Source organism: Etheostoma spectabile, chromosome 2 (assembly GCF_008692095.1).
Source record: "Etheostoma spectabile isolate EspeVRDwgs_2016 chromosome 2, UIUC_Espe_1.0, whole genome shotgun sequence".
Classification (NCBI taxonomy): Eukaryota; Metazoa; Chordata; class Actinopteri; order Perciformes; family Percidae; genus Etheostoma; species Etheostoma spectabile.
In genome coordinates this window covers 17,850,323-17,860,939 of record NC_045734.1, presented here as the reverse complement: position 1 = coordinate 17,860,939, position 10,617 = coordinate 17,850,323, and the positions used below count along the sequence as shown (strand labels likewise).

Below are 10,617 nucleotides of genomic sequence, written 5' to 3'. Positions count from 1 at the left end.
ACACACACACACACACACACACACACACACACACACACACACACACACAAGCACAGAAATGGTTAACAGGTGTCAGAAAGTGCAGTGGTCCCACACTGACCCTCCCCAACAGTGATAAAGAGTATTCCCTTAAATACCTTTAACCCACTTTAATTCTCAAGCCACTTTCCTTATCTCAGGTCCCACACAGGTTTAGGAGTAACCTTTCAAACCTCTGCAACATTAATTATATAGTGAAATTTGGCAGAATCTGAAAAGCATCACCCACTTGTTTAGTTTTAGATCCTTTCTTATGAAATGAATATATCCAACATTAAAAAAAACATTGAAACCACAACAAACACTAAGCGCTAATGCAACAGGAAACTGCATTTCCTGCAGCATTTATACATTCACTGACTGTTTCTTGTAAATGCAGAGTGGTGGATGAGATGTTCATGCTTTGGTCCTTTCTGGACAATTTCTCAACTGAAGGAACTCCTTCAGCTACTCTGTTCTCAGCATACTAACCATAGATCATCCATATACGACCACTTTGGTACAAATAAAGAGCTCAAGAGGCTGATCATAATCTTAGTGTAAAATAAACACCAGATATGTATCATACCATCCCTCTGTCACAAAACATCTCCAAAACAGGCAGAAACCAAATGCTTTTGCTTTATGGAAGTTGTTAATTAATTGTACTGTATGTCTGTAGCGTCACACAAGGCAGCTAAATTACTGAAACCATCTTCCACCATATCCTACTGCTAACCAGTTAAGGCATAAAAGTTGAAAAGTAAAGTATAGATAATATTACATAAACTTACCTTGTCCTGTGCAGGCATGGACCAACAGTCCTGCAGGTCTTTTACATCTACACACAACACTCTGTGTACTGAAACTAACAAGTGTGTGACGGAGAGAGTGAGAGCGAATCACAGGCAAGTGAGTACAGTGACTCATAGCTGAGTATATTTCCTCTTGTGAGAAGGTATGAGGTAGTGACAGGGGATATGCAGTGTTTGTGTGTGTGTGTGTGTGTGTGTGTGTGTGTGTGTGTGTGTGTGTGCGTGTGTGTGTGCGTGTGCGTGTGCGTGTGCGTGTGCGTGTGCGTGTGCGTGTGTGGAGCAGAGTTGAAGTGGGAGGTTGGGAAAAGAAAGAGGAGGAGAGGGTGTTGAGCAGGTGTTGGAGTGTGACAAAGAGTCATAACCTGTATGGGTCCAGTTTAGCTGGCCCACGGCTGAATGTATTTGAATTTCTTTTCTATTTTTTCTATTTCTAGACTTCTGAATTGCAACAGTTTGCTCTCTTTCATGTCAACATTCAACACTCATTCCACACAAACGCATGCCAAATGTGCACACTAACACACACACATGCTGCATGTGCACAATGAAAGGTTTTGTGTGATGGATTAACCTTGATCCCTCCAAGAAAAGCAGTGCTTTCTAAAACAGAGAGTTAACAGAACGCCTCAGCAGCTGAACGCTGCCTGTTCTGCCTGTTGACCACAAGTTTCCGTTTGCCTCTAGTGTATTCACTCTCTTGTCTCTGTACTCTATTCCCCCCCCCCCCCCCCCCCACCCCCCCCCCCCCCCCCCCCCCCTTCTATCTTGGGTCTTTGCTACACATGACGTCTAAAAAGATTGTTTCCGTTTCTTATTTTCATGCCTACACACAAAAGACACAAAGTCGTACTGGGTTGTATTGATATATAGAACACACTATGCATGCAAAAGTTATCCATGTGCACACATGAACTCTTTTCCACAGAAATGTGCACACATACATTCATGTTTACCTTTGTAACGGAAACTATTATTGCAATGTCGGACTTTACACATACACAACATTTCTTCTCTGTCTGACTGAGTGGGTGGACGATACTCTATATTTAGACAGACAGAGAGAGAGAGAGAAAGATGTTGTAAAAGAGGGAAAACAGTTTTTAAAAAGCTTTAAAATAGATGCACCACATTTCACAACCTTTCCAAATAACTAGCTTAGAAAAACCACAGTCTGCAGAAAAAAGGGAGCCTCTTAAACACAAAAGCACCATCATAACATTCTCCAGAAAACACTGTATCAATTAACACACAGTGTATAAGACAGTCCATGTGAGATAACAACTTGAAACGTCACCAATCAGAGTCAATCCTATGACTTTCTTAACCCTTTGGATCTACCACTTTGCACCTCACAGCAACACCCTCTTCCATTATTTTACTGTAACAAGCCAACATGAGTGGTCAGGTACAGACCACAATGCTTGTAACACCCCTTTCTTGATTCGTACAGGTTGGGGCTTTTTGTCATTAGTGCCAGTAAACATTTCCAAATGGTTCAGGAAGTGCTAATTAATATACCACAAGCTAAAATGCTATTATAGATGCCAATCCCACATGTCAGGGAAACAAACTTCTCTTATGACTGTTGACTATTTATGGTTAATGTGAATCAGTTCCTGATCTGAGTTTTGGCTATGATACACATCTATCTGTATATGCGGGCAGGCGTATGGCAATGGTCAGCTGAAGTTTCAAACAATGCAGCCAAACGCTGCAGAAATCTCAGAAAACAGGAAGGCCGTGACAGCGACGTGTGGAAGTGCGCTCATCCAGCAAGAGAGAGGTGGTGCTGCAGTGGGGTGTGTGTGTGTGTGTGTGTGTATGTGTTTGGTCAATTGGAAATCCCCAACCTTCATTTAGGATAGCATGGTGTGCATTGACATAGACGGGCCTCATCGCCCCTCACATGAAGATCTAAATAGAAGATACAAAGTAGAAGAGCACAGAAAGAACCAGCAGTTTGTCCCCAATAGCTAGTAGCCTAATACCTGAAAAAAAGTACAGAGTGAATGAAGCAGTATGTCTTTGTGAAGGGAACTGTGTGTGCAATGTGTTTAAGGGCTTATGGTAAAAGCATGATCATAAAATTCCTCAATTTTATTACTGTGCAAATGTTGAGGGGAAAAGAACACCTAAATGGCTGCTGCCCTCTTCTCTCCAAGGAGCATCTCAGGAAGAGCCAATAGTTTTTATTTGAGCAATAAATCAGTCAAACAGCCTAAAACAGTGATCATGCTAAATAGTTGACAGAATTCAGTAGCCACACTAAGGCATCTCAGTGCTGTGAGGAACACACATGCAGAAAAACACACTCATATTCAAAGTTGCAAAGAAACCCCTAAAACAGACAACTTTTAATTCTGTGTGAGCAACAGGGGATATCAATCAAAGTGATTTCCTGCATCAACATGCTGGACAATATGAGGAAGTCCTCTTGGACCGGTGAGTGTGTGTGTGTGTGTGTGTGTGTGTGTGTGTGTGTGTGTGTGTGTGTGTGTGTGTGTGTGTGTGTGTGGTACTCTGCTGCCTTCTGTGGGGGTCTATGATTTTGAGAACTGGGTCAATAGGTCCATTAGGGGTCAGTTGAGAATGTGGCATTTAGGTTGGATTAGGCAACATGCGTCAGTTTTAAACAAATACTTTTGTTGAAACACAAATGCAAATGCAAACACACGTGCTATACTACTGTGTGCCACACATGAGCACATAAAGTTGCATGCAATTTAGTGCACATGGAACTTCCACTGACTTACACACTACTGAATCTAACATGGACCAAAATAACAGGGGCTTTTCTGTCGCCTTAAAATTGTTTATAGTTAATTTAAAATACACCAGTTGTTCCACTTTGAATTCTTTCACTTACAATATATCCTGTGCATATGACCCCCTATCACAGAGATTTCCATCTGTTTTTTGGAATAGTGATTACATTCATTCTTTATGCATGAAATACTTCTCAATCCGTTCTTATCGCAGATTTAAAAAAGCTCCAAACAAAGACAGCATTTTTTCCAAAGATACAGCTGCGGCCTAAGACAGAAGGCCTGTGGATAACCAGAGAGAGCTGTAGGCCAACACTGAGTATGAATGATTTATCGTTTAGTTTTCATTCAACTCTTACTGAAAAACAAGCCAAAAGCACACCAGCTGCAGTATTTAGTCGCTACCACTGTTGTGACTTTGATTTATAACTCCTTGCCAGTTTATGGAGAAAACAGTTTTTATATATTGTGTTTGCTTGTTTAGCCTTACATCTACAGATTATTTTTAGTGATTTTCAGCAAATTAATATTGTCTTTTAAACAGATGACAAACTTTCCAAGTCTCTGCTTTTGAAGCATCCATGCTGTTTGTGTACCTGTTCAATTACATACAATACATCTCAGATTTTCCTGATATTTAAGCCACATGTTAAGTCTTATACAAACTGTGACTCTTTGCTTCAGTATACAGCAAACCACAGAGCACAGTACATCTCCAACATTTGAAACATTTTCTAACCAAATGTTTTGGATATTCTGCAACTGACGTGAGTGGAAAAGCAAACATTGTTTTCAGACATGCTGAAGAAAAAGTAAAAAAGACAAATTTGTGGATTCCAGTGAATCATCACCAGTCTCCCCATGTAGCAGACCTCATTTGGCCACTGTGGGCATAATGAGGTCAAGCAGTAATATAGCGGTACATTTTTACAAAAGCGCACAGAGTGTAAAATGAGCGACAAGCACAAGATGTACTAGTTCACATAGAAATTGACATGAAAATAGTGTTAGCCACAAGGGAGTCTGCTTTCCAAGGAGTCCACAGGCACATGACTGTATCAAGAAGTGTTGCCATTTGTTTTCATTTTTATCACAAGACAAACAAAAGGGCGGCTTCTTAAATTGAAGAGAGTCTGTGGCTGTCTGCCTTTTGGCAGCTGCATTATGTGGAATTAAGGGTGTTTTGTAATAACTTTGGGCGAGGTTGTCATTAAAATGTCTTGAAAATGAATAGTTGCGTGGGTTGACGAGGGCCCAGCACTCCAGTGCAACATCTCCCTATAGTCCTGAGGCTTTAAAACAAAGCCACCAGGCTGCAACTAATGATTGTTTTAATTGATTTAACTGATTTATCTGCAGAATATTTTTTCAATCAGTCAACTCATCAAATCAATAATTTAGTCTATAGAATTTCCAAAAATAGTGAAAAATGCTATTCACACTTTCCTAAAGCCAAAGGTGACAACTTAAAATCTGTTCGTTGAACAGTGCAAAACCTAAATATATTACATGTACTATCAAATAAGATAAACAAAGGCAGCAAATCCTCACAATTAAGAAGCTAGAACTATGTTTGCCAGTTTTGCTTAAAATATGATCAACTACTTATTGGAATAGTTTTTGTTTATAGGGTATCAAGTGACAGAGTGATAGCTTGAATCAAAGGTGCTCCAACCGGTGTCACGCGTGTTTTAGGGTAAAACATTTGTTGTCACATACAGAAAACATCTCCTCACTAACCGCGAGCTGCCTGTCCCCAGAACACACTGTAAAAAAACACGGTCTCCGTAGACTGCCAAGGGTCTACAAACGGCAACAATAACAAACTGTGTCCACCTGCACCACGAAGCATTCACTAACTGTGTTCCAGCATTCCAGCCAATCACCGACCAGAAGGATTTGGAGGTGGGGGGGAGGGGACGGGATGAGGAGGAGGGAGGGGCAAGCTAGTCTTGCTTTGTTTGAAAATACTTTGAAAGTCAACAAGAAGTAACGTCACCCAACATTGCTTAGAGCACCTTTAATCAGGACATCTGACTGGGCTGAAATGGGCAAAGCTTAAGCTCAGGCACACAAGATTTGTTTCAGCACAGCGTACGCATGATCTAACCTTTAGTGGTAAGACAGCTGTGGGCAACTTTTTTATGGTGGACAGAGAGGTCTTTGTATAGAATGGTCTCATGTCTCATGCTGTTGACCCTAATGAGGGTGGAGTGGCACAATGAGTCACACCCTGTCCATCCATCAGTCTATGGATCTAATTTTACCACAACATGAAGGAGACAAGGCCTTGTCTTCCTGACAATGTTTAAAAGGGACACAGGTTGACTTACTATACTATATGCCATGTTCAAAAGATTAACTTAAGTGTGATAAACCAGTGTTAGACTTAATTTGGGTTGTTTTTTTGACAAACCTTGGAAGGGTGATTCAAGTTGTCAGGGTGTTCTGTGTGCATGGATTTACACACATATTAGAAAAAATTACTGACCTAACAATTACACGTGAACTATTAAAAACTGGTAGGACTTTAATCTTACTCAATAATTGACATGATACTTTCTACAAAGTGGCTGTGTTGCAGAAGCGCCAATAAGTAATGGCTGCTGGATGCCAACCTAAAGGTAACTGATGGAACTGAGAAAATCTACAAAATTTTCTCTCTAACCTACATATAGTACTGGAGTTTGAGTACATTTGCATTTCTTTTAATCGTCATGTCACAGAACGACACATATTTTAAAATAATTACTGTTCTCTACTGAACTAACTGGGTAAAAGCGGTTGCAGTAAAAAAAAAAATGTTTTATTGGTAAATGATGTTCCCTATTGTTACTATAAGAAGGTAAACTATGAGGAAGAAAGGGATATTGTGATGTTTGAAGCTTTAGGTTTGTTCATTATCATTACAAAGAGTGTTGTGTTACGCCTATAATTATAGTAATGAGAGCTTATTGTAACAACCGGTATTAGTAGTTAGTCATTTCTTTTTACAATAATAAAGTTTTAATTGCAATCTTGTTTTTTATGATCCACCTTTTCCAGTTGTCATCACCTCACCTTAACAGCTATCCAAAACATGTTGTTCTGCAACATTATCTTACCATACTGTAGATGTGTTTGCTGTTATGCTTTGGGGATAATAGACAAAGCTTTTTTATATTTAAAAGAAATTAAATAATTAGATATTTTTGATTCTTTGAAGTAAAGCTGATGTGTTACTATTTCCTTTCCTGCTGTTTTTACATACTTGTTCTATGGACCTTATTAATTTGTTAACTGTCAATTGTTTCTGGATGTTTTATCACCCTTTCTGGATAAACACCTGCCATCAAACAGCACACCAACCAACAGGTTGGCATGATGTACAAATGCGGGTGTGGTTTACATTTTTCAACATTTTGACCTGATGAAGATCCGGATTGAATCTAGCCTTACAGGTACGTCATGTGAGTTCAACACTGTGGTCATAATAACATATTTTGGCACAGTGATCACACTGTCTAAAAGTCATAAAGTTATTGTTACAATAACTGTAAATAGCCTGGTATTAATTTTGCTCAACATATGGTATAATTATGTAGTATAATTTCAATAATAAGTTGTTACTTATTGCTTTACGGTGTTGTGTAATATCCCCATGTTCCACGTTATTTCCTCAAGACTGGATTACCAGCATTCACTTAATAGCCTAAATATTTTAAACCACTATGTCACTGTTTTGTAATGTCTAACTGGAAAGCCTCACCCAAATCAGCAGATGGATTTTGATCTAGATGAGAGAGCTTTGACATGTTTTAACTGGGTGTTGTGTTGAAGTGCATGGCTTCAACAGCTTTATGTTGACAACATTATATATTTAAATAGCCTCTATAAGTGTTCTATTGCCAAAAATAGCAATATACTATAGGTTATTGCCCATAAATTGATACACACACACACACACACACACACACACACACACACACACACACAGAAACTGGAGCCACCCTGCATCCCCTTAATTCATGAATGGTACCAGGAAGTTCGGATCTAAAACAACATAGCTGGAGGAAATCCAGCTGTGCTCTTAGACTCCAACAGACACAACAGAGAGCCAAGGCTTCAATCAGACCCGGCACTGTAACCAAACCCTTATCATCTCAAGAGGGAAAAATAATCTTGTGTCTTCCCGTGTCAAAGGCCATGACGTGTGGGAGTTTTTATAACCGAACTTAAATGTAAAAGAGCACAGTCAGAAAAGGCTAGAAAAAAGCGGCACATACGGCTACACCGCACAGACGCACAAACAGTACATCTCTTATAAATCAGGTGGTGCACAGTAAACACACAGCACAGATCATCTGCATGTTACATACTGTCAAACCTTCTACTGGCAGGAGATTAACTCATCCGGCAACGTAAACAGCAATTAAACGATACGTTCATGAAGAGCAGCAAAAAAACATCACTCAAACATTAAAAGGTCCATTAATGAAAAAACTGCGGGTATAAGATGACTTTGAACAAAATATCTACTAGCTAAGATTGTTAGCCTACTGTGTACACAGTAGGCTAACAATCTTCACCATATGCAATAAACTGTAGCAGCAATTTACAGTCGTCGACATTACTGTAACATTTTCGCGAGTAGACGTTTGCCATTGCTAAAACATCAAAAGGTTCAGTCTTTGGGAAAACTTACCTGCAGTTAAGTTGTGCAAACAGCTCAATTTGCACACTGTATTATCTCTCTCGATGACACTTTATTATTTAGCTCCAGTCAATCAGTGTCAACTAATTAACTACTCTGACAGTAAGGCTTGTCTTCAGACCACGCCCATCGCCGCAACCGACCAATGGCGTGCCACTTGGCTTGAATTGGCAACCAATCCGAGCACGTATATAGATAGATAGATAGATAGATAGATAGATAGATAGATAGATAGATAGATAGATAGATAGATAGATAGATAGATAGATAGATAGATGGATACGTCTATGGTTTTAAAGTAGCAATGCATCATATTTTATAAGGTGATCTCATATCTTCTATATATTTTACATGGAATGTAAGCTGTCAGATAAATGTAGTGGAGTGAAAAGTAAAAAGTAATATAGTTGTGTATCTGGTCCTGAGCGAGTGTATTCACATACATACTGTATCCATGCGTACTGTATAGATTTGCACAATAACAAGTTGGTAATATAGAAAGGCAAATATCAAGATGAAAATGAATTTACAGTTGAAGACATACATTTTGTTGAAGATTTAATTTTAGATGTTTCCATTGCATTGATGGTACACGTACAGTTTGAAATAGGTATTTGCGCTATTTTCATCAGAAATGGCATGTTGGCATATACCTGAACAAAGAAGTACCTAATATATTAATCTAATGGTCAAGTGCTTTATTTCATGTACAATATGTATGTGCAGTACTATTTCAGTCGGCCAGATGATTAGGGTATTATCCCTATCCCCAAAACATATAGAAATGTCGGTATGCAAAGCACAATGAATCAGTTACATTTTATAAAGGTTTTTTAAGCACCACAATTTTAAAATTTATATTTTACATGTGTGCCCTTGATGAAATTAAGGTTAGCAAGAGCTAAAAAATGGTCTATACATAAATTCCTCACAGGTATTACAAAGTGAGACAAGTATCGCCAAGTCTGGGCGGTTAAGAGTTAAGAGTTAAGAGTTAACTGTACTTCAACTGAAGTCAGCTGGAATGTCAACAGAGCCCCCTGCTGGTCATATTTATTACTGCAGCTAAAACAGTGACTTCAATGTAACTCCTTGGGAGAAAGGTCATGACTAAAAGTCCATGTATCACAGACATAAAACATGATGGTGCAAGATAATAGTCATAGCATGCAATGCAATATTTTACAAACATAATATTTACACAATGTTTAAGTCCATAGTGTCCATTCTCAAATATAGTCCCAGAAGCATCCCCAATTGAGGCATTCCATATTACAGTCTGGTCTTCAGGTGTAAAATATCCCCCTGGTCCTCCATGATCAAGTCAGTTGCTCAAGACAAAATTTCTCAAAACAGTGACTCCAAGATGAGGTCTACATTTTAACATTCCGTCTCTTGGTAGGACCCAGGCTTTTTCCACCATATTGGTGTTGCCATGTTGGGTGCTATCTCACCTGCGAACCTGTACTGTAGATTTACCCTGTTTGACCAAATTACATTCTAATGTTACTGTGGGTAAGGTCACTTCTCTTTAAGCAGGAAAGAGGAACTGAAACCTGTGGAATGAAACTGGAACAGTTTCCTTAACAACGGCAAACGATTTTTGTTGTATTGTATCTCTAGTCTACCTTTGTTTCTCAGGTTCTTTAGTATGTATTTGTATGATCACAGACGGTTTGCTGTTTCCTGATTACCCCTTCTGTGCAAGTCCTCCAGTTACCAACAGATGCATCCCACTGCCAACTGAGGCCACCATCAAATCGTGTGCCATGTGCACTTTGATTCTGCAAATAGTGTCCGTTATTCAGAGCATAAATAAGTGCACAGAATATTTTCTTTTCAAACCATCCAAACCACTGGTCAGCAGTCTCAGGGAAGAGCCCCACTGAAAGTGACAATGGGCAGGCAGAGGAGGGAGCAGAAGGTGGGGTTAAGGGGTTGGATTTGGGCTGAGGTCGGGGATTTTCTTAGCCTCCAGTCAGTGGAGCTGTCAGGTTTATAGCACACTGATATATCACATCTATATGGGAGAAAGGGAGACACGTGGGTTAGATAAATAACAACACTTGAGTTGTGAGTCATGTTGTGAGTGGATGGTTGTAAAACAGACAATGAATGACAATCATCCAACAACAGACAAACAAAGGGTTAACAAGGGGCATGTAACACAAGGGCTGGTGAACAGGTGAAAGACATCAGACAATCACAATGGTGGGAAACCAAAAGACAAGAAGTTAAGCAAGACAACACATAAGACAACAGAGAGACTCAAAATAAAACATGAAATGGAAAACCTGAGACAGGGACGTGACAGTGTCTGTGTGTG

General features: G+C 39.4%; 2 protein-coding genes across 6 annotated transcripts in view; both read right to left on the bottom strand.

The window, feature by feature from the left end:
* pik3r6 (phosphoinositide-3-kinase regulatory subunit 6) overlaps window positions 1–8,368 on the bottom strand; it is a 23,361-nt gene extending 14,993 nt beyond the window's left edge. For all 3 annotated transcript variants that reach the window (XM_032532672.1, XM_032532674.1, XM_032532673.1), the window contains exon 1: window positions 8,283–8,368. The gene's annotated coding sequence lies outside the window, so the exon portion shown is untranslated. The remainder of the gene's footprint in view (window positions 1–8,282) is intronic.
* A 464-nt stretch (window positions 8,369–8,832) lies between these two features.
* The window catches only part of pik3r5 (phosphoinositide-3-kinase, regulatory subunit 5), a 22,919-nt gene continuing 21,134 nt past the window's right edge, over window positions 8,833–10,617 (bottom strand). For all 3 annotated transcript variants that reach the window (XM_032540922.1, XM_032540936.1, XM_032540929.1), the window contains one exon: window positions 8,833–10,311. In XM_032540922.1, the coding sequence (XP_032396813.1) occupies window positions 10,161–10,311 (151 nt within the window). In that variant the 3' untranslated portion in view covers window positions 8,833–10,160. The remainder of the gene's footprint in view (window positions 10,312–10,617) is intronic.